At 43.9% G+C, this 24453-nt stretch overlaps 2 protein-coding genes across 5 annotated transcripts in view; both read left to right on the top strand.

Moving 5' to 3' along the window:
• LOC118084406 (sodium/hydrogen exchanger 9B2) overlaps positions 1–6370 on the top strand; it is a 22009-nt gene extending 15639 nt beyond the window's left edge. Inside the window, exons 12-14 of one of the 4 annotated variants that reach the window (XM_035113890.2) lie at positions 828–1664; positions 1762–1872; positions 6351–6370. In XM_035113890.2, the coding sequence (XP_034969781.2) occupies positions 828–1067 (240 nt within the window). In that variant the 3' untranslated portion in view covers positions 1068–1664; positions 1762–1872; positions 6351–6370. Of the gene's footprint in view, positions 1–827; positions 2021–6350 lie in introns of those variants that run through there. The other 3 variants (XM_060278479.1, XM_035113891.2, XM_060278478.1) reach the window with 3 other exon arrangements.
• On the top strand, positions 5629–24453 carry LOC118084407 (sodium/hydrogen exchanger 9B2-like). The gene is made up of 11 exons (XM_035113893.2): positions 5629–6448; positions 7136–7274; positions 8932–9102; positions 10830–10972; positions 12062–12189; positions 14730–14905; positions 18320–18426; positions 19904–20053; positions 21266–21374; positions 21920–22056; positions 22995–24453. The coding sequence occupies exons 1-11, from the start codon at positions 6392–6394 to the stop codon at positions 23208–23210; spliced, it is 1533 nt and encodes a 510-aa protein (XP_034969784.1). The 5' UTR covers positions 5629–6391; the 3' UTR covers positions 23211–24453.

Raw genomic sequence — 24453 nt, 5'->3', positions numbered from 1 at the left:
AGGGTGTTAACAGTGTACTGCTTAAAGGTATTTTTGCTATGGTACACTATGGTATACTACTATGAATGGGTATTTTTAGCCCATCTAAAAAATTGTCAAGAGCGAGTCCTGGGCAGCAACTAATTGGTAATGGGTCATATTTTGACAGAGTCAGAAATACAAACTAACAACACACCATGGCCACCAAAGGGGATCGAAGCTTTAGCATAGCCTTTCTGCTATGGATTTGCTCCCATTTGGTTGTGTCTTGGCACATGCTCAGGACATAAGACAAGCATTCTGCCCCAGTTCTTGGTGCTTTTTTCTTTGTCCCTCGATTAAAAGAAAGCAACCGAGCTGCATAATAAAGGTGGGAACATCGCTAGAGGTGGATTGGGCCCCTGCGCCACCAAAGGTAGTCAAGAATAATCCATCTGAACTTTAGAAGCATAGATAGATTATTTGAATTGTGCTCCCAAGGCTCTTGAAAGCCAGCAATGATCCCGAACGATTGCCGAAAGGAGGAAAGCTGATGCATTCTGCATCAATCATAGCAATTGAACATGAGGGGGACCTTTGAAGACTGGTCTGTTATGTAATCAAGCTTTGAAGATACTGCAAGAAAGGACCTGTTGGATCCCCACATGAGACTCTTTTTCACACTTCTGTCCCTGTAACACCAACATCGGGAGACTCTGCACCGGAAGGTGGGTTTTTTAAAATCCGGTTTCTTGAATGCTTTAGCTGAGATTCCTGCATTGCAGAGGGTTGGACTAGATGGCTCTTGCGATCCCTTCCAACTCTATGAGTCTTCATAATGATGGTTTTGTTGTTCTGTCTCCTGCCAGGCTGCAATTGGTTCTGTTGCCTTAGATACAGCACGAAGTCAAGGTGAAAAGGTCACAGAGATGAAATACAGCATGGATATCTTGACGGTGGCTTTCCTGGGAATCCTGATCACAGCTCCAATTGGAGCGCTGATAATTGGCCTGGCAGGGCCCCGACTTCTACACAAGGCTACTGAAACAAACAGTGATGGTAATGGACATGAAGGAAGAGAAGAAATGGAAACATCTGGAGCAGTGTAAGAGTCAGGGAATGCCCCCAGAATCATATAAATCAGTACTCTGCACTGTCTAGGTATCACAGTGTCCCGTAGTGGCTTGCAGAAGTCTGAAAGTCCATGGAATACATTGCAATCTGAGGACTGATGGAAAAAATATGATTGAATTAAATCAACCTCTTCAGCCTTGACTTGGAACTTCTTGAGAGCTGTCGCAAGCAGAGTACATCCTTCGGACATGCCACTTCACTGCTGAAATATGATCAGTCTGATTTGGGAATATGAGTGCCAACAAAAGGAAACTTTTGAAGTGGTTCCTGAGAATTAATAAAGTTCTAGAGCAGGAAGGTATACAGGATTGATAATGTAAACAAAGAACCAAAAGTGAGATCTTGGATTTTTCAAACAGCTGGTAAAAGCATTCCATTGCTAATTCATGTTCAGTAGACAGAATGTTCCCAGTCTTTGGAATAAACTTTCACCACTTGATATTTAGTTTCCTTTCTTATATCCTAAAATATTAAAGTGTTTTAAATAGAGGTTTCACCCAAATAACAGAATATTCCAGTGCAATTGTACACACGTGTACTCGGATGTAAGCCCCGTAGAGCTTTAATGGCAGGTAAGTCTGCATATGATTCAAGCTTTAATTAATCTATTTGATTACTTGAAAAACGGCACAAATGTTCTCAAGAAAGGCTATGTACTTTGTTTTTTAGATGGTGCCGTGCATGTGCTGCAGTAGGCATCAGAACAGGTATTCCCCGTTCTCACCGCGCCGTCAGAGCACGATTTCTGTTCTCATCCTGAAGCAAAGTTCTTAACCTGAGGTACTACTTCCAGGTTAGCAGAGTCTGTAACCCAAAGTGTTTGTAACCCGAGGTGTTTGTAACCCAAGGTACAACTGTATGTCTATATGTATTTGGTATAATATTTTTATAACAACTTTTTATTTGAAGAAGGTATGATTCACATTTTACAAATTCTGCATTTTATAAACAAAACAAATACCCCCACCCCCCCCAAACCCTATTCATTCACTAATGCAGACATCCCCAAACCTCGGCCCTCCAGATGTTTTGGACTACAGTTCCCATCTTCCCCGACCACTGGTCCCATTAGCTAGGGATCATGGGAGTTGTAGGCCAAAACATCTGGAGGGCCGCAGTTTGGGGATGCCTGCACTAATGTAAGAAAATTCAAAAATACAAAATTACCCAAAATAAACATCCCTTTTATCCACCTTGACAATCTTGTTCTCTGTTGTAGTCATGTGTTGGTGGGACCTGAAGTCCAACAACACCTGGAGTACCTACCCCACATTGACTACCTGTCCCATCTCACTGGGCAGCACACCTGGAGCCCTCCAGCATTCCCAGGTGAAAATAAGGATGTTCTGTTCTACATCAGTATCACTGCTAGTGAGTTGTATTTATTGATTTAGGATTTCCCCCCCCCCCCAGGCTTCCCTGAATGCAGTGCATAAATTCAAAGATTTCTGTGCTTAAATTACTTCCATTTTGTATGTGTGTCCTCTAATAACTTTTGTACTTGACCTGGAAGAAATCTGCAAGCAGTGAAATTGATGTAGAACAGAGTGTCCCTATTTTCACCTGAGGAATGTTGGAGAGTATACACTGGGGGGGGGGGAGGAACCCACCACTTCTTTCTACACATTTGTGCCCTCACGTTCCTGGGCTGAATGCCTGAAGGGGTTTCTTGTACATACCCTTAAGCTCACACCTAGCACAGTTTTGAGAAGGATGAGAAATATTGGCTGGTGCAAGGAACGAAAGCTGTAATTTCAGTTGTTGACTACTAGAATGCACGTTTTCAGGAGCACACACACACACACACCATGCTTTTTTCTAAATAAAAATGTTTAGGGGTACTCTAATTTTCCTACTCATATTGAAGTACTACCCCTCAATGAGGCCAAACTTAGATTCACAAAATGTTTAGGGGTGCGTACCCCTGTGTCCCCCCCCAGAAAAAAGCACTGTACATACACACGTGTGTGTGTGTGTGTGTGTGTGTGTGTGTGTGTGTGTAAGACAGGAGTGCCTGGCGTGCTCTGGTCCATGGGGTCATGAAGAGTCGGACACGACTAAACGACTAAACAACAACAACAGTGTGTGTGTCTGTCCAATTATATTCTAAGTTTTCAAGTTCTTGATGCAGTTAAGCACTTCGATCGTTAATGACTGCTGGCTTATTTTAGATATAATGTGTAAAACATGCAAACAATTATAAAAAAGGGAAGCAGAAACTCAAATGTATTGCTGCGTGAAAGTGGCTTCAGATAATTGTCAGTGCCCCTTTGTGGGTGCAGCAGTCCAAGCCTCCTGCTTGTTGGTTTCCTGAGAAGTTTCCTTTGTAAACAACAAAAAAAGCAAATTCCCGCCATGCTCTCCACACAAACAGCTGAGGGGAATGCTCCTCCTGGTTGCCAGTTGGCTTTCTCTCCCGCTGCCTGGCGCTCTTTCTCCAGGCCCTCCTTCCTTCCGGAAGGTCGGGAGCGACCGTTAATCAAGCGGAATGTTGGAGAGGGTGGGATTTAATCCACACCATCTTGGTTTCCATGGCTTGACAGAGGGTTGGGCAAGTCCCCAGAGAGAAATGGTCACCTCAGAGCCGGCCTGGCCATCTGCCACTGAAACGTAGCTTGAGGGACGGAGGTTGACTCTTCAAGGCCGCCCTCCTGGCCTGACCACTGGAAGGTGTAAATCGGCCTCAGCCGCTTCGGTGGTCAGCTATTCTGGGCCCTCTGTCTCCTCTTGCCCGCCATGGGTGAGCAGCGGCTTCTGTGTAACTTTCCGAAGACAGGTAGAGATTTATCTCTTGAGAGGGCCAGCACACGCGCTTACATTGATCCGCCGTTGAACTGGCCCACATTGTTCAGCCGAGCTGCTTGAGACAAAAAATGTATTGCAGCTGGGCCCAGTTAATGGTTTATTAAACCCCACTGGGTTCGCTGGAAGCTACTCCCATGTAAGTCAGTGCAGAGGTGAATGAGCGCTACAGACAGTGTTTTTTTTCAGGGGGTACGCAGGGGTACACATACCCCTAAACATTTTGTGAATTTAAGTTTGGCCTCATTGAGGGGCAGTATTTCAATATGAGTAGGAAAATGAGAGTATCCCTAAACATGTTTTTTAGGGAAAAAAGCACTGGTTACAGCCCAATCCCAAGCATGTTTACTTGGAAGTAAGGCCCATTGATTTACACCCTAGTATGTGTCTTAAGGGTTGTAGCAGTCTTAGTCTCGGAAAGCAAGTGTTTAGGAGGTGATCTTGATATGACGCTTTTGAAAAGCTGCTTGCAATTTTTTATCCCCACTTACCCAGGGTCCATGTTTCCTTTGGAAATGAGGCACAGCGGAGACTGTGGTGTGGTGTATTTATAATATATGGCTTATTTACACACACACACAAAACAAAAACAAAAACCTGAGCCTATGATAGAGAGGTTCGAAACATTGCCCTCCAAGAGTGTCCCTTCTCCCTTGCTTCAGCCTCTGATTCAAAACAGGCAATTCACATTGTCCTCTGGACCCCTTCTCCAGCTTGCTAAGTTTAACAGACTGACACCTTTTTCACATCAATCACAACGCAGCCAACTGAAATCCTAAAATGTCGTTCTAACAAAAACTCTAGCACTGCCTTCTAATGCTCTCAAAGCTCAGGGAGGGGCTCCTTGCATTTGCTGGCTGGCACAGAGTCTTTGCTTTGCTGATAACCCACCTCCCCTTGTTCTCTGCAATTGGCAATCTTTTGAACACGGGGAGCTGAGTCCAGTTATTAAGGGTCTGGCTTCCAGTTTAACTCTCCAAGTATTGATTAAATTCTAACACTTACTAAATACAGGAATTGTGGGTGTCTTGCACCCACAAACCCTGGCACACACAAACTCATAACAATATCAGGGTTGCCATATTTCAAAAAGTGAAAACCTGGATAGAAAAGTAGTTGTGCTTGTGCCTGCAGTATTCCAGATATGTCCAGGAAATTTCGGGCATATGGCAACCCTAAACAATATACACCTGGGCTGCTAGAGATGTTCTCATTCTTGCCATAGTTCTAAACAAAGCAAAAACATTTGGCCCCTCCACCTTGCCAAACCACAACTATAACTTTTCATTGATTTTAGCACCCTAAGGTCATCATTGCTGCTCACGCTTTGCCAGCTAAATGGAACAGCGCCGCTTTGCCAAACCACTGTGTTCCCATCTGAAGTCAGTTTCTTTTACATGTTGGCAGCCTACCAAGGCTTTGTACACACTATAGGGACGCAGGTGGCGCTGTGGTCTAAACCACTGAGCCTCTTGGGCTTGCCGATCAGAAGGTTGGTGGTTCGAATCCGCACAACAGGGTGAGCTCCCGTTGCTCTGCCCCAGCTCCTGCCAACCTAGCAGTTCGAAAGCATGTCAGTGCAAGTAGATAAATAGGTACTGTTGCAGCGGGAGGGTAAACAGTGTTTCCATGCACTCTGGTTTCCGTCACGGTGTTCCGTTGCGCCAGAAGTGGTTTAGTCATGCTGGTCACGTGACCCGGAAAGCTGTCTGTGGACAAACGCCGTCTCCCTTGGCCTGAAAGCGAGATGAGCGCTGCACCCCATAGTCACCTTTGACTGGACTTAACCATCCAGGGGTCCTTTACCTTTTACCTTTGTACACACCATAATTTTAAAGCTCATTCAAAGCACATTCTTTCCCTCAAAGAATTATGGGCGCTGCGGTTTACTCCTCATAGTGTTCCAGCACCTCTTAAACTACAATACCCAGAGTTCTTTGAGGGAAGGAATGTGGTTTAAAGGTATGGTGTACACAACCTAGAAGGCTTCCCTCCTCTGCAGCCAGCATGGCAGCACAGGCTACTAATCTTTTACTAGGTCAGGGGGGGAAAACCAAATACAGTACACAGTTTAGTAAATGTTGTGAGTTGATCTGCAAGATTTTGCTAGAGCTAGAAAAAAGAAACCCAAATCCAAAGATGTTCTTTTACTCAAGAGTTTATGCAACTTCAAATACATACTTGATGCTCAGGCAGAAACCGGAGTATTCTTGTGTAACCTGCCTATTATAGCACTGTATGAACTTGCACAGACATTTGCAGAAGAGCATTGACTGTTTTTCCTTCTACCTTTGGATCATTGGATCGAAATCCACTGTAATTTAGCAAGTAACCATGTGGCTGGGAAGCTGAATGTTTAAATATTAATAGAAAGAAATTCCAATGCTGTTGGGGGGGGGCCCATTTAAATCAGGTAGAATATATGGCACCTGAAATACATTTTGTTTAAATCATAGGTTGGTCAGCATGTCGGAAGATGTTGTGAAGAACAGTAAGGATGGGAGGGTTCTTTGCAAAGAGCAATAAGGTTGATGACGAGCCCGAAATAGCTCAGGTATTTGTATAAATATATTGGCAGTTTGGGTCAAAAATGATTACGTCAGCTGGAACAGGGAAAGGTCTTCCTTTCCCCCATTCAAAAGAACTTTAGGAAGACCCAGTTAGTGGGTGAAAGCTCACTAACAAAAGATAGCTGTGCCTGGTAACTTCACAAAGGAGAATTAAGCAGTGGCCCTTTTGACGTTGGGACGCAGGTGGCGCTGTGGGTTAAACCACAGAGCCTAGGGCTTGCTGATCAGAAGGTCGGCGGTTTGAATCCCTATGACGGGGTGAGCTCCTGTTGCTCGGTCCCAGCTCCTGCCAACCTAGCAGTTTGAAAGCCCATCAAAGTGCAAGTACAGCGGGAAGGTTTACGGCGTTTCCGTGTGCTGCTCTGGTTCGCCAGAAGCGGCTTTGTCATGCTGGCCACATGACCTGGAAGCTGTACACCAGCTCCCTCAGCCAATAATGCGAGATGAGCACCGCAACCCCAGAGTCGGTCACGACTGGACCTAATGGTCAGGGGTCCCTTTACCTTTACCTTTTGACATTATTCACCTTGTGATTTCCAAATCCCCAGTCTTGTCACAGTATATCCTCGGAAGTAAGCCACATTGAGTTGAGTAGCACTTGCTTCTTAGGGAAAATGTGTGGGACTCTGGCATTATTTGGTACGTCAATTGCTCTCCCCATTTTAAATCAGGAGGAAATTCTCACTGCAGAAAATGAAGAGGAAATGTCCCTGAAGGATTTTGAACTGCAAGAGGAGGAGCCACCAGGAAGACTGCGGCAAATATGTATTTTCCCTCCACAAGGCATATTTGCTGAAATAGTAACAAATGGTATGCAAAGGGAATGCAAAGGGCGAAGAGAATACAGCTACCCTTTGGTTTTCTATTGGCTATAATTGTCTTGGTTTTTTTTTTCAACCTAATATCAAGTTCCAGGGTTTTATATTTAAAAGGGTATAATATCAGCTGATCAGTTGGTGACTCCCCTTTTGTCAGGGATGGTGAACTCCAGCATGTAGCTAATCCCAGTGAAGTCACCGACAATCAGCTGATCCCTCAATTACTGGCTTTTATTCAGACATCGCTCTGCTGGCCTATGGAGCTGTGAATTCTGCACAGTGCCACAGCTAACAGTATGGGGATTGTTTTCATGGTCTCCGATTTGTGTGGGGATGTTGACCTTCAACCTCTGATCCACCTCTACAAGGCAGAAACAAACCAGAGGTTTAAGTAAGTTGCAAGGCTGATTATCCCAGGATAATTCATTGTGCACATTCTAACGTTTTCATGTCCCGGGGAACGCTCTGAAAGCACACGTGTAGTTCTTCAGCAGGTTTGGCTCAGTTAACCTGCCTGGATATGTTTAGCCCCACTCAGAGCTCCTTGGAGGAAAATCAGAGTGTGATAAATCAAGTAAAACCTTCAGGAGCCTTAACCAAAACCTTCAGAACGCCACTGAAATTCTTTTGTCTGCTAAACAGACAAGATAACTGATATCCCTTCCATTTTGATGCATCAGCTCTGCAGTTCATTCCTAACCGTTATTGTTTTCATCATTATTGTAAGCTTTTAAGCCCGGTCTTAATGTTCTCTCTTGTAAGTGAACTCCCAAAAGTCTATAATCCTCACTACATTTATGCAGATTTATCTTGAAAGTGGGTCATGACCAAGCACACACAAAGAGATGCTTTCTCCTGTAATGTGTACAGATTATGACCCGAATAATTTGATCTACGGCAAACATTACGATTCATGCCTGGCCACTGAGTGAAAATCTCTAAAGACCCTAGATGAAATGGCTACATAGGGGAAAGTTTTACTATTTATCAATCCGTTTACATTATTTGCAATGGTCTTTATTGCTTTTGATTTTTGTTGGAGATAATATTCATGGCCCAGGAATAAAGAAAGAAGGGTAAGTATGGAAGCACCTTTGTGCCATTGGCTCCCTGTAACTTCCGTTTCCATTCGCCAGAGCTGGGTAGGAAATTGTTCTAAAATTGCACCTGCACTTTCCAGCGCTCCCATTCTGGTGCAGTGGGAAAGAACAGTAGGGGCTGCCAAAAATTCCCATTCTCAAACAAATAACAGTAAGTGGGAGGAGATCTGAAACTTCTCTAAAATCTATTTAGATTGCAGAACAACAATAAAAAAGCAATCACGTTCATCTGTGGCCTGGGTTGCGTGGTAGCACATTTAGCACCATAGCTGATTCGCAACAGCCCCTCATTGTCGTCTGGATGACAACAAGCATTTCACAGTAGCTTTAAATAAAGAATCAAAGTAAACAAACATTCAGAAGAATTTATTTTTACGGTCACAGACCAGCTTATAAACGAACATTTGAAAACAAACACAGCACAGAAAAGTGCATTGCTAGCACAAGTTTTGTTTCTTTCATTAACCAAAAATTGGTTTCACGAAGCTCTGAAGAACGTAACGTGATTTCTGAAGAATGCTGAAGCATTTATTCCTCCTGTTTTTCCAGTAGCAGCAGCAGCGCTGATCTGGGCTGTGATCTGGGTTGTTGTAGGCAAGGAGTGTCTTCCTGGTGGAAATATCTTTGGACTTTTGTTCCTCTTCTTTTCTTCTTTACTTGGTGGTAAAATTATGGAGTCCATTAGAGTACCTGGCTTGCCTCCACTCCCTCGTCTTCTTGGTAAGTATTGCTTTATCAGGTACTGTGCATCCATCCTATTTTTACATAAACCTGATTTTTTTCGATATGACAGCAGAGTTGTCCAAATGTCAATTTAGGCTCCCATTTTTTTTATTCATTATGCATCATTTCAAGAGGTTTCCACTGGAGATCAATCGCAGGCTTATTATTTCCTGCAGGTAACCAAAATGTTGCAAAGGGTATTTCTAGTTTTTAAGAGTTTCTTTGTCCATTTCCCCCCTCCTCCACCCAGTGAGTAATAGAGGACTCTCAAGTGTAAGCAAGATATATAGCATATTTGCACCACCCTACATATGATCCCATCCAGGCAAAAGAGGAAAAGGTGTCAGTCTTGTTAAACCCATTGAATACATATGCTTAACTACCTCTCAGACTGAGCTGGACTTGGGCCCCTTGTATTTTGGGCAGGAGAGGGACAAAAGGCAAGGAGCTGTTTGTTTAAGAAAAGCTGGTAAGTTGCTGTTAGGATCTTTATTTGTATGTTGATGGTCATATACATGCTTCATCAAGTATGTAAGCATGTTAGGGGAGTTTGAATTCCACCTGATGCACAGTAGCATCAATCCCAGGGATCTCTGTGTCTTGTCAAATAGAAAAAGGAAGAATGGCATCTACTAGTCACTGTCAGTTTAAGATGGAAGGCTGTTTTCCTTCTCCATCTGAGACAGCACAGAGTGGTTGGGGCAGAGTGAATCCTATCTGCATGTCTTCTTCTTCTTCTTCTTCTTCTTCTTCTTCTTCTTCTTCTTCTTCTTCTTCTTCTTCTTCTTCTTCTTCTTCTTCTTATCACTCGTAGCCAAGTAAGACTGTTTTCCACAAGCACCAGTTTTAACAGTGAGTCCATAAGTGACTGTGGAGGCCAATTCTGGACCCCCACACCCTTCCACAGTGGGGACATAGGCTTCCAGGCAGGAGTTAATCACAGTGAGGGTTTGCCAAGCATGCCTTCCTCTTAGCACATTTCTCCCTTTCGTCCTGAGTTTGAGCATCTTCAATTGGAGCACTCACAGGCCAGTGTTTCCCAGTTGTGGGTGAGATCTCCATGTAAATTAGATACAGTGGTACCTCGGTTTGCAACCACAATTGGTTCCGGGGAGCTGGTCGCTCCCCGAATTTGTCACTCCCCGAGGCACACTTCTGAGCGTGCGCGAAGCGCTGATAGAGCGCTTCTGCGCATCTGTGCACTGCGCAGATCGCTTCTGGATGTAAACACTTCGGGTCCTCAGTGGTTGGAAACCGAAGCGGTCGCAAACGGAGGCGGTCGCAAAACCGAGGTATGACTGTAAGTAGATACTGTTTTTCAGACTTATAAGCAGCCACAGAAAAGGGCTTGAACAGGATCTGGGCTGCAGTTCTGGAGAAGAGATCTTTTCACCTTTGCACAAAACTGTTTCCCTGACTTAAATTCGTGCCACAGTTGTTATTTGGTACAGACTGGAGAAAAGGCATTCATATGGTGCTCTCTTCCCCAGCTGCCTGCAACTGTTAACTACAGGTAGTTCCCAGCAGATTTAAATTGTGAAAGGGTAGAGGGCGAAGGATTCAACCCCCTCCCCCAGTGATATAGTCCAATCCCAGCCGCATTCCATATTGTTATTCTGGCACACTATTTAACACTGCAGCCACTTTACCCCATGCTTTTCAAACGTTGCTTGCTGCCTGTGATGTCAGCAATGAGTGACATGCCTTTTTTCTGTTCCATTTAGGGATGCTGCTTGCTGGGTTTCTCATCAGGAATGTCCCATACACTAGTAAACTAGTCCAGATCAATGTGAAATGGGGAGCTGCCCTGCGAAACATTGCCCTCTCAATTATCTTGGCTCTTGCTGGCCTTGGTCTTGACCCAAAGGTGAAGTATGAAATGGTCCTTAACACATGCAAAATCTTTTTTAACACACTGAGAAGTATGGCAAAGAGCTTTCCTGGTGACCACACAAAAGCAAAATAAAAGAATGCGGCCCGCAGAAAGATTGTTTATTCTTTAAACTCTTCCCAGCTCCAAATATTCACTAGATAATATGCTAGATATAATTTCACCACCCTACCTCTCTCTAAACATCAGAACCCAGAAAACAGAGTTGTAACCTAGATGCCAAACCCACATCTCTTGGATTCAAGCACCGTTCGATTTACATTTTCCATTCCTAAGGAAGAATGAAAACAGATACAGTATTTTTATGGCAGTTGTAGTGGTATGATTTGGTACAAAAGTACCGGTATTTTTTTTGCTTTGGAGCAAGCTCTGGAAAATCTTTTGGAGCAAGTTTCTTGCAATGCCAAATGTGCGTTGGGGAAAATGCATCTGTGAAGGCAACTATTGGCTAGCACCAATCCAACACACTTCTACTCCTAATCTATGTCACTGTTTTTTATTAAGTTTCTGAATTTTTTAAGTTGAAGGCTGAGCATCTTACTGAATATATTGTTACAGTTCCTGATCCACAGACCCTTTTTTTATTAATTACTGTTTTATGTTTTATGAATTACTTCCACTTATGCTCTGCTTGTATATTTGTAAATGAAGGGCATTGCAAGTCTCTAATTCTCTCTCACCCAAAGGGAATTAAAATTAGATAGTGTTGCCTGTGCATGCATTGCTTAAAAAAGAATGTGGGGGAAACTTGCAAGCCCCCTAATTCTCGAAATTAGGGGTGAGACTTACTGCCAATCCAGTATGCAGTTTTCTGGAATGTATATGTGTAATGCACTTTGAAGAGCTGGGTTCACACTACAGGTGACGAACTTAAAAGTGTACCTCTTGTCTTCATCCTAAATAGCATGAATCCATTTCCAATCTCCTATTATAATGCATTGTATTGTCCCATATAATAAAAGTTATGAACAGCAGACCAAATCTCAACTGATTTTACGTAACAGCAAAAAAAGAAGTTGACAACAGTTGTTTTTTTATATTAAAAAAATGTGTTTTCTCTTTCAGGCTCTGAATAAGTTGAAAGCGATCTGTTTCAGACTTAGCTTTGGCCCTTGCCTCACTGAAGCATGTGCAGCAGCTGTCCTGTCCCACTATATCATGGGCCTGCCATGGGAATGGGGGTTTATGTTAGGGTAAGAGATAACTCTTTGCTTTATCGTGCTTACAAGCTGTACACATATCTTCTAGCAATACTTACAATTGCAATCTTAAACACAGTGCGCAAAGTCCCGAGCCCTGTATTTAAAATAAAAAAAGTATTTTTATTTTAAATACTTTTTATTGAATTTTCATATATAATCGTTTGTACAAACTTATATATTCTTATGCAAGGTAGCTGTCAACAATAAGATACTATCAATATACACTCAAAAAATACAATTGTTAACAACATTTGCCATTCTATCCCAAAATATAACCCCAAAAACCCCACCCATTCTCCTTTATTATCTTAGCATCTTCTCTTATCTTCTATCTCCTTGGGTTCCGCCGAACCAGACTTCCACCTTCCTTCACATTCAGTTTTCTATCTTCTCTTCTCTTTTACCTGCTCTTTATCCTTCATTTCGCTGTGTTTTCTCTTTTCCCAAAACTCATTTATAATCCATTATTACAGTTGTAGATATTAACTCATGCCAATTAGTGTTATTGTTGGTTTACCATATTTTTTTAAATATTCTGTAAATTTGCACCATTCTTTTTGGGCTTTTTGTTCTCTACTTTTTCCAGTAAGTTTGGCCAGTTCCATATACTCTACCATTTTGACCCTCCACTCTTCCACAGTTGGGACCTCCGTTGTTTTCCATTTTTGTGCCAGTAATACCCTGGCCGCTGTGGTGACGTACATAAATATTATTTGATCTTCCCTTTTGATCTCCTTCCCCATTAATCCTAACAAAAACAATTCCGGTTTTTTTCGGAAATGTATACTTTAGTAATTTTTTTAACTCGTTATATATTTGTTCCCAAAAACATCTAATTATATCACACCTCCACCACATATGGTATGTATCCTGAGGGGATGCATTTTTGGGGTTCTTTACTGTTATTAATAAGAATATGGAAGCATGGAATCTCTCCCCTCGCCTGCATTCCATTACCAGTCTGGATAATGAAGGCGCTTGGAGTGTTTCATAGAGTGGCAGCACTGAGAAACACAGAGAAGACACACAGCCAGGGCCGGATTTAGGTTTGATGAGGCCCTAAGCTATTGGAGGTAATGGGGCGCTTTATATGTCCAGCTGTCCTTGGTCAACAACAAATTGTTGCTGTTTTTTGTGTTGAATATATGCTATATGGTAATTTATGGACCTAATAGCAGGCATCCCCAACCTTCTGCCCTCCAGATGTTTTGGACTACAACTCCCATCTTCCCCGACCCCTGGTCCTGTTAGCTAGGGATCATGGGAGTTGTAGGCCAAAACATCTGGAGGGCCGCAGGTTGGGGGTGCCTGACCTAATAGTCATTTGCACATGTTGCCATGCAACCAGTCCACCGAAAAGAAGGGTTTTTTTGCACCAAGAACTCTGGCCAGAAATTTCAATGTTAGGAATGAATCCTACTCGCGAGTTACAGTCAAATAAGGTATGTATTCTGGTAAGACTAACAGTCTTGAACAGAACAAATGAATACAAACAAAAAATGAGCTTCAAGTTCACTAGAGTATATATACAGTGGTGCCTCGCTAGACGAATTTAATTCGTTCCACGGGTCTTTTCTTATAACGAAAAATTCGTCTAGCGAATCCCATAGGAATGCATTGAATTTTTTTTTAATTATTATTTTTTGCCCATAGGAACGCATTAATTGAATTTCAATGCATTCCTATGGGAAACCGCGATTCGCTAGACGAATTTTTCATAAAACGAATTTGTCTAGTGAGGCAACCTCCACTAGAAAAAACCTTTCGTTAAGCGGAAATTTCGTTAAGCAGGGCATTCGTTAAGCGAGGCACCACTGTAGTTTAAAGTGTTACAACTTAGAAAATAATAGCACATTACAGTGTAAAGACACAAAAGCTATCAACTAATAATATCCGTAAATGTCAGTCCGAGTCCAAAGGTGTTCAAAAGGGTCATTTCATATAGAGCCGGAATGCCGAGTTCGATTCAGTAAAAGAAACCAGGACAGGGCCCTGTTTCGATATGGACGTCTTCATCAGCTGGTAATATCAAAAATATCAAGTAATAACAAATAATACATAGATTAATGCAACCAGTCCATGCAGAGTGTAGGCACCCTATATATAGAAATGAGCAAACCAGTGATATTTTAGGGAGCAGGCTAGCAGGCAGGGCCTATTACTTACATCATAGGAGCCTACACAACACAAAACACTGTTGCTGTACGTAGGTTTTATTTTATTTGTTTTTAATCTTCCATTTTGGAAATGTACATCCAGGTTTTTTCCCACTTTAATTTTTATGGGGGCCCCCAAGAGAGTGGGGCCCTAAGCTATAGCTTGTTTTGCTTATGCGTAAATCCGGCACTGCACACAGCTGTGTCTTGTTTTCCCTTTTTTTACAGCATGGAGTGCATTGTTGTGATTATAAAGAGGAGGGGGGGGATTTATTTCCAGAAAATTCTGATACATCACCTCCTGTAAAGTTTTATCTGAAGGAAGCAATGTAGTGTTCCCTTATTTCGCCAAGAGCTAATTTTGTGCCCTTTCAGGTTTGTTCTAGGTGCCGTGTCTCCTGCTATCGTTGTCCTTTCGTTGCTGATGCTGCAGTCCAAAGGATATGGTGTGGATAAAGGCATCCCTACTTTGCTAATAGCTGCTGCCAGCCTGGATGATATCGTGGCCATTACAGGATTCAACACCTTCTTGGGCATGGCCTTTTCCAAAGGTACTGGAACTACAGTACTCCCTAGAAATGAAAAGCAACTGCATTGGACCCATTAAAAAAAAAAAGCATAGGCAGAATTGGGAGGCTGAACGCGGTGCTAGTTCTCTTGAGGATGGGAGAAGGCTGGCTTCCTTCAGGAAGGGTTCATTTTGATGTGACCTCTTTCTTCTCGAACGGAGAATATGTGTTGTCAAACAGCTGGGATTGGGAGAAGGAGAATTCCATTCCATTCACGTTAAAGGGAAAATTACTTAATTTGCACTTTCTGAAATGACACACAGGCTGCAACCCGGCCATCCCTCAAACTTCACACAGCTATGAATTTTGCAGTGCAGTTTTCCAACTCAGTGCTATGCATGAAAGAGGTAGCAAAAAAAGCACATCACACGAGACAGCTGTGCTGAACTTTTCTATTTTATGTGGTAGTTCACTACAGAGGTGAGCTTTTTGAAGACCTGTTATTGAGTATCCATCCTGAGTTGTTTGCACAAAGCTTGTGTGGCGGTTATATAGTGTCTGCTATTTATTAAGCACTCATTTTGATCTCTTCCTGCAGAGGTTATACAATAGCCACTGCTGAGTGAGCACTAGGGTGATGACTTATTTACAACCTCACTTCCCTGTATCATAATTTGATGAGCTTTCATTAAATCTTACTTTCAAAGAGATTTGATATAAAAAGACCTCACGCACAAAATGATTTTTAAAAAATTATTTATCAGTTTTTTGACCATTTTTGAAGTCGCTGTAAGCAGATAAAAAATTGAACCCAAGCTTTAGAGTCACATATATACAACATTATATAGGGTCATCAAACACACAAGGAAGCTTCTTTTAGCTGCAGTAACAGTATAGACGCCGCTAGAGGACGATGTTTTGCTACCTCTCCTGTAGGTTCTTTTCCCAGCATGCCCGGCAGGGTCTGCTGGCTGAGTTTTGAGGTCCCAAAAAGGGGCTTTTACCTTCTGCAGGTGTGACATTTGTATACCCTATGTTGCTAAGAACACTCCCCATTGTGGAATGTGGCGTTGTGTCCAAATTTGATACGAAATATATATAGAATTGTTAATACAATTTTATGAAATGGTAAAACGGCATACAAAATTTTTTAAAATGGTTTGTGCGTAACCTTTTTAAATATTTCAATGGAATATACCTCATTGTAGTCATTAATAGTTCATCCATTTGTGCTACAGGAAATATTTTTTGAGAAAAAAATGAAAAAGTCATCACCCTAGTGAGCACTCATCCTAATTTGTTTGCACAGAGATTATTCGACTTCTCATCAACTGATTGTTATCCCAGACTTTTTAGTGTGCCTTCCCATCACTCTCCTTACTACAAAAAAGTCTGCTTTTAAAAAAGAAGAAGTTGGTTTGTTACTTGAAAACCTAAATTTGCAGGTATGAATGAAGTTGAATACATCCCACAGTATAGTGACAGTCTGGAGGGAACCCAGCGTTCTGGTTCTGAACTGAATTACATCCGCTCTCTTTCCTCTTATATTCATTTTTGTACTTTAGATACTGTGTAGAACAATCACAGCAGGCAAGCACCATTTCTTTTTTCTTTTACTTCTGCTGTGGTACAGTGGCTGCCACCTGCTGGGCAAAGAAGCAATTGCAACTCTTGTATAGAATCGTAGAATCTTAGAGTTGGAGGGACCCCCAAGGGTCATCTAGTCCAACCCCCTGAAGTGCAGGAACCTCAGCTAAAGCATCCATGACAGATGGCCATCCAGCCTCTGTTTAAAAACCTCCAAGGAAAGAGAGTTCGCCACCTCTCTTGGGAGTCTCTACAAAGCCTCTCAATTCAGTAGTTGGTTTTTTTAAAAACAACAACAACAAAGATCCCTGGAAGACATACTCTTAACTCTGTCTGCTTTCTACCTTGAAAACACTCTTCAGGACATTTCTTCTCTCTGCACTCCTCCCAGCTGCCCTCTCTCCTCTGGTAACTACTGTGAATGCATGACCTGCTGTCTGTCTGCAGGCACTGGAGTCGTCTGCAAGGGATTCCCACACGGCAGGGTTGATGTTGTCAGCCTTCGTGTCTCATTTGCAGATATCTTTATAACGCAGAGTTGGTCTACCAGCCGGCCTGGTGCCTGAAACCAGCTCTCCGAAAAGCACAGCCTTGGGGATCCTGCCATCTTCCATTCTGTATACAGGACCAAGCAAGGTGTAAACCAGGCATCTCCAAACTGCGGCCCTCCAGATGTTTTGGCCTACAACTCCCATGATCCCTAGCTAACAAGACCAGTGGTCGAGGAAGATGGGAATTGTAGTCCAAAACATCTGGAGGCATGGGCGTAGGCAGGGGGCAGGAGGGGGCAATTGCCCCCCCTAGAAGCAAAAGGCTGAGGGGCGCAGCTTGGCAGCCCCAGGCTCCTGCTCTCGGCGCGAAGCTCCAGAGGCACGCGGGGAGCGTAAGCGGAGGAGCACTAAGCGGGAGCGGGGAGCGTAAGAGGAGGAGGCAGCCACAGGCTCGCGTTCCCCGCACGCCTCTGGAGCTTCGCGCCGGGAGCGGGAGCCTGGGGCTGCCTCCTTGGAAGAGCGTAGCCCCACTCACATTTCCACTGTGACCCCTCCCCTCCCGCCCCTTGCCCCCCTTGCCCCCCCTAATTTTGATCCTGGGTACGCCCCTGTCTGGAGGGCTGAAGTTTGGGGGTGCCTGTAAAACCATGGGTAGGCAAACTAAGGCCCAGGGGCTCGATCTGGCCCAATTGCCTTCTAAATCCAGCCTGTGGACAGTCCGGGAATCAGTGTGTTTTTACATGAGTAGAATGTGCCCTTTTATTTAAAATGCACCTCTGGGTTATTTGTGGGGCATAGGAATTCGTTCATTTCCCCCCTTCAAAATATAGTCTGCCCCCCCCCAAGGTCTGAGGGACAGTGGGCCGGCCCCCTGCTGAAAAAGTTTGCTGATCTCTGGTGTTGACGCTGCTGAGACAGAAGTATGAACATGCTGGGAATGTGGGCTTGAAGTGAATTAAAGCTCTGTTGCCCTAGCACAACAACTCCACTTTTTTGAAGGAATTTAGGAAAGTGGGGGGGGCACCGAAAAGTGTGGGATGAACTAATGATTAATGGAAATAATATAACCACTGCTCAAGCAAATTAATGCTCATTGCCATATAACCACAAACAGATTAGAACTCATGCTCAGTAAAGGCCAGACATAATCTATCTTCTGCATAAACTTTATGCAAGCAAAGCAGGATCAATGCTCAATAAACGGGTCACCTTGTCATAGTTGATGTACCGAAGGCTTTTTGATTTCCAGTTCTGCCATTGTTCTACCACCATACCCTTTTTGCTTTGTTTCAGAAAATATTTTGGCTATACTGTTATGACCAGATCAATTTCATGAAAATCTGTGTTTACACCATTTTCTTCTGTTGTATCCAAAAAGGCTCTGTCTTCAAGAGTATCCTCCGTGGTTTAATAGAAGTTGTAATCGGTGCAGGAACTGGTGGCCTTCTGGGAATTTTTATTTGGTACTTTCCAAGCAAGGATCAGGTAAAAAAGGAAGCTGCTGGGAAGTTTCAGCCTTGCATCTCATCAAGGGGAAATGGTAGGGGAATGCTGCAAAAGACACTATCCATGTCCTTGTTTATAACTGTCAAGAATGTGATCCAGAGATTGTCAATGTTACAAAATCACTCTTTTCCAAGGATTTTATTGGCAGTGTATTTTAATGTATAATCCAGTGTATTTTATTGGCATTTCTTTTCCTGGTGCCAGTGGTATGTAACTTATGCAGAAATCAGATTTTTCACTGTGGCATAGACTGCACAGTGCCTGTGTGGTGGCCAAGAGGCAGAGATGAGCTCAGCTGGTGAAGAGGCAAGGGTCCCCTCTTGCTGTGACAAGCTCTCCTCCCCTATGGGAGGCATGAAGAGGGCGGAGGAGAAGTTAAGCTTCACTCAGGCATAGTCTCAGATTGCTTGGGGGGAAACCCTGGAGAGGAGGGGACCTAGGCAGGGATCTTCAGTCTCAGCAACTTCTTCATGGGGGCAAGACCCACCGGAGATGAGTTGCTGTGCTCATTAGGCCTGACACTAATGTGAAGGTCCTGCTTTTGCTAATAAAGAGTTAATTCTAACTTGCTCAGTGTGGTTTACTGCTGCCTCACTCCTGTCACCACATTTTAACCCTCTCTCCCTCCCTTCTGTTTTAAAAAGAGCAGCAGTGAATTATGAAAGTGTATTTTCCCGTCGTTGATGGGGCAGTGTGCCCATGGTGTTTTGTGGTCTTATCTCTTTTCCTGTTCTTTTGGGTGTGGCAGCCATTTTGTGTTATGCCACGCCCCCATGACAGCCTTTTGCAACTTGTGCCCATGGTACTTTCTCAAAATCCCGAAGGTGCCCGCTGGCTCTAAACGTTTGGTGGGCATTTGGTTGGGGTCATTTGTTCCCCTTGAGATGTAAGCCTGCTCTACTTGCAGGAGACGTTTTGGCCTCCGTGACTCTGTTGGGGTGGGGTGGGGTGAGGATCTTTCTGCCGTTGATCTAAACGGAGGACTCATTTGTAGATTTTAAATTTTCATCATGATTCCATCAATTTAGGGCAGTTTCTTAGTAATGCTGATGCGGGTGGTGCTGTGGGTTAAACCACAGAGCCTAGGGCTTGCCGATCAGAAGGTCGGTGGTTCGAATCCCCGTGACGGGGTGAGCTCCCGTTGCTCGGTCCCAGCTCCTGCCAACCTAGCAGTTCGAAAGCACATCAAAGTACAAGTCGATAAATACCGTAGGTACCACTCCGGCGGGAAGGTAAACGGCATTTCCGTGCACTGCTCTGCTTCACCAGAAGCGGCTTAGTCATGCTGGCCACATGACCCGGAAGCTGTACGCTGGCTCCCTCGGCCAGTAAAGCGAGATGAGCGCCGCAACCCCAGAGTCGTCCATGACGGGACCTAATGGTCAGGGGTCCCATTACCTTAGTAATGCTATAGTAATATTTTAAAGATACTTTCTATTTTCTGCCCTGGTCTTAGGCATATGTTGTGTGGAAGAGAGCATTCTTTGTGTTGGGTCTCTCTGCGTTTACTCTTTTGGGCTGCAAGCATTTTGGCTTTCCTGGATCTGGAGGCCTCTGCACAATTGTCTTGTCATTTCTGGCTGGGCTGAGATGGTCTGCGGAGAAGGTGAGCATTCAGCACACATACAGCTGAGAACTCAGGAACAGATTTGTGCATAGCTGCCAAGTCTCCCATTTTTCGCGGGAAACCCCCGGATTTTAATCCGTTTCCCGCATAGAAAAAAATCCCGGAAATCCCCCGGATTTCTTACCTGCCAGGGAGGCTCCATTTCGGGTGCCGCTCTGCCCATGTCTGGGCACTGGAAATTGGGCAGAGCGGCACCAGAAGTTGCTTCTACGCATGTCTAGACATGCGTAGAAGCGATTTCCGGTGCCGCGCCACTGCTCATCCTGCATTTTTCAGCGGGAGTCTTGGCAGCTATGGATTTGTGTGAAGGAGAGAACTCAAGGTGGACTGCTTTACAGTAGCACCCCGGGCTCCTTTAGCATCAAGGGCAAGATAGAAATGTAATACTACGAATAACAACAACTACAACTACACAATAAGCTAGTTATTCATAGCTTAAAATGAATAGAAGTTAAAAATTTCTAGAAGTTTGGGGGAAATGGATACAAATTGAAAAGTGGGCTCTTAAACAAAATTAATGTTGGACACGTTGATCAATTACACGGCTAGTTTGTGGGGGAAAGAATTCCAGAATCCACAGTTGGTAACTACCTGTATTGATCAGGACCAACCAACATGCTGCAGAGTAATATATCATGCTAGGGACGCCCTCTATTTTGGGGGACTAAAAATTAAGAAAATGGGGGGAGATTGCCCAGAGTTGTTCAGCTTTGGTGGGGGAGGATTGCCCAGAGTTCTGGAGCTTCTTGGGGGGGGGGCAGAGTTGTTGACCTTTGATAAGGGGGGATTGCTGAAAATCACTCACCTGCCTGACCTATGCTAACACTCGCATGCGTCATAACAGCCTCCTAATGTCTGTCCCATCACTGGCAGAAGCAGCCAATTGCCTGCCCAATTGACGCAGCAACAGCCAATCAATACCATCCCTTGTCACACCCACCAATAACACGCTGCTGACAATCTCCGGCTCATGGCATCAACCAATCCCACGCCCCCCCCCCATGCACTATCCATGTATAAGACGAACCTCTATTTTAAACAAAAAATTTTACTAAAAAAAAAACCCTATTCTGATACATGAAAAAGTACAGTAATTGCTTGCTACATTAAAAATTGTTATATTTTAAAGATCTAATAAAAAAGAACAATACTAGTTCTTGTAACGCTTTGTGTTCACTCTTCGTCTTGCAGAAAGCAGTGGAAGAGATTGTTAGACTTGCCTGGCAATTTTTCCAACCCTTTCTGTTTGGTTTAATCGGAGCTGAAATATCCGTTGTCTCTCTCGGACCAAAAATGGTTGGTAAGTCTGCTAACCTGTGCTGGCAGGGGTGCCAACTTGAAAGAAGACATTGTGGGAGGAGGTGCAGGTAAGCCCCACCCTGCACACACAAACCCATTTGAATGACAATGCAAACAGCAGAGGGTCAACTGCTGCATCCCAGCTCCTACTGCTTATGTGAGCCACAGGGTGGACAGGCTTCTTGCCCATTTTTCACTGTGGCAGCTCCAGGCGCCCTCCAATATGATGTGCAGAAGCTGGACCACACGAGCATCTGAACCTTCTTTTAGCACTGGGGACAGGTCAGTGTTCCTCCAGGGTTTTGAGAGCCCCTGGCTAGCTTAGGGGACACAGGCAAGTCCAAATGGCCCACAGACAGTTCTATTCCCTAACATCTTGGAACTGCTCCCCACCATCTCAGTTGGCCACCTCACTCTCAATGTTAGGGCTTCGTCCTGCTGACGCATCACCCATGCTTTTGACTTTTGTTCCTAATAAGATGAGGATGAGGGCTGATTCCCCCCGCCTTGAGAGGAATGATGAAGTATATATTACTCTGCCTACAGGATTTTGTTTGATCACAATGTGTTTGGCTCTCATAATACGAATGACTGCTACATTCCTGTTGGTGAGTTTCGCTGGCTTGAACTTCAAAGAGAAAACATTTATCGCGCTGGCATGGGTCCCCAAAGCAACTGTCCAGGTAGAGTGTGCCTATATAAGAGACCCTGTTTCTTCTGCAAAAAAGATGCTAAATCACTCGCCATGGTGCACTACTCTAGGTGGGGAAGGCGTATTGCTTTTGACTCTTGCAAGCAACCTGATAATCAGCTTCCTTACTCCATAGTTTATTTTCTTCCTCTGTCTGAAGTGTTTTCTGTCCTTTCCTGTGCACCACCCCACATTTAACAAAAAAGTAGAAATGGAAATGTAGTTTCCAGCCCCCCTAACCACGGATAGGAAGTTAAAGAGAACCATGAGCCAGATATTCTTGACCAAAGTTTTTCTTTAATGCCACAGCTCTCTTAGGAGATCACTTTCACCATGCATGCAGATTTGCCCTCAAAATTGATCTCACTAACAGAAGCCCCTTTTAGCTGAAAATTGCATACCCTTCTGTGGACCCCAAAAACATTGTTTTTACTTTGGGGAGATGCCATTTTGCTTCCTAATACATACATTCAGCAACCCGGCAAATTACAATGGTTACGATACTGATTACTTGACCCATACAGCAGCGACAGCCCAAGCCTCCCACTTTGCAAGTCAGAAGCTGATTATCATTTCCCCCACAAGCTGGATTGAGCCCCAGGGTCTCCAAATTTAAGAAGGGCTACCGTGAACTGTGATTGTAAGGCTATTCAAATCTGGCTCCTGTAAGTCCTGAACTGGCCAAATGAAAGAATCCTGCTTGGATTCTAATATTAGTTAATGAAGTTATATGGTGGAATATAAGGTTTCCCTTCCCTCGCAACTGCAGCAGCACTGTCTGTTCAGGGAGGCCCCCCTCTAATTCTCCAAAAAGGCTTCTTTGTGGGGTGCAGGTAGCTTCAGAGTGTGGGACACGTGGGCAGGAAACTTTCCTTCTGTGAATATAACATATGATCCAATTCAATGTCCTCCCCCCCCCCTTCCTTGCAGGCTGCAATTGGTTCTGTTGGTTTAGATACAGCCCGAGAGATGAAGGATCCAGTCCTAGAACATTATGGCCTGACCATCTTGACAATAGCTTTCCTGGGAATCCTGTTAACAGCTCCAACTGGAGCTCTGGTCATTGGCCTGGCAGGACCCAAACTCCTTCACAAGACTGACATGGGCGATGAAGAAGATGGGGGGAAAGCATCTTCGCCAATATAGTGAAGCGTCAGGGAATGCCTAAATCGGTACTCCAGGCTTCCAAGAAATCACGGTGCCCTATAGTGGCATACAGTTGTCTGAAATCCCATGAGGAATGCATTGTAGGTCCTGCTAAAACAGCAACCCAAGTAGAGGAGAATATAGTTACATCAAATCGGCATCCAGGTCTTCCTTCATCCTTCACACAGGAATTTTGGGTGACTGCAGCCACAAGTGGAGTAGATCAGTGGCCTGGTTCAAAGAGACAAATGGCCGCAGGATGTGAGAAAGCATTGAGGGTGGCTCGATGAAGTGTCACTGGAAGTTTATATACAGAAGTCTCAACAGAAAGACATGCCAGAAGCACCAATCCCAGCAGTAAATAATCAAGAGAAGGTTCATAGACTTTACAACCGATAGTCAAAGCTCCCAATGGCTTTTGCAGTAACCAAAGGCAGTTACGTTCTGGCAACAGATGTGGAGTCTTTGGGACCATCCAGGGAGTGTGATGTTTCTTTTCCTATCCTGAATGCTTGAAACAGTGAGGTAAGGGCCCAACACACAAATGTCGTAATGGTGCAGTGGACAGTTGTGGATTTTGCACATGGAACGAACAAAGTTCATCAAAGTTTGTCCGTGTATTAGATACTAATCTGACTGGTCTGGCATTGCAAAGATTTATATCCTCTGCCATCGATTCCCCATCTACACGTTATAATGTTAAAACAGCAACCACCACCCAGCGAAAGTAGTAGCTTCAGAGCTGCCTGCCGGCCTCTTTGACCTAATGGGTTGAATTGGATCCAGGAAGAACTGTTGGAGTCTTTTTGGCTTCTTATGAATATACTTGCAGAGGAGAGAAGAATGAGGAGGGCAGCAGGAAACGACTGCTATTGGATGAAGGATGTGTGATCCTGCTGGGATGAATACGGAGTATTTTTCTTTTTACAGCTTTTACAGTTGCTGGCAATCACGCATATGTGTGTGTTCTGTAAAACGAAAGGGTTGCTGAAATTCCAGAGGATACACGAGTTTTAGGACTCAAAAAACTAGATACTAGCAAAACTTGAGTCAAGAGCTGCATGTGAACCTTAGAATGCTGCCTCCAATTTCACAAGTGTGGGGAGTGTATTACTTTAAAGATTTTGCAGAATCATACATATGTCATTTAGGAAAACCTTTTTTTCCATACCCATGAATATTGCATGGGTTTCTTTTTGGTGTTTTTTTTTTAAAGAGCAATGTTGGGCATGGGTTAGAAAGA

Source organism: Zootoca vivipara, chromosome 9 (genome assembly GCF_963506605.1).
Source record: "Zootoca vivipara chromosome 9, rZooViv1.1, whole genome shotgun sequence".
In the NCBI taxonomy this organism is placed as follows: domain Eukaryota; kingdom Metazoa; phylum Chordata; class Lepidosauria; order Squamata; family Lacertidae; genus Zootoca; species Zootoca vivipara.
This window is presented reverse-complemented; position numbering and strand designations above follow the sequence as displayed.

Bases quoted from the DNA above. Each gene is read 5' to 3' on its own strand.
- LOC118084407 (XM_035113893.2), top strand. From the start codon at position 6,392: ATGGGAGGGTTCTTTGCAAAGAGCAATAAGGTTGATGACGAGCCCGAA. The intron at 7,275-8,931 runs GTATGCAAAGGG...CTGTTTTTCCAG, and splicing joins TGCTGAAATAGTAACAAATG to TAGCAGCAGCAGCGCTGATC. The intron at 20,054-21,265 runs GTGAGCATTCAG...TTCGTCTTGCAG, and splicing joins TGAGATGGTCTGCGGAGAAG to AAAGCAGTGGAAGAGATTGT.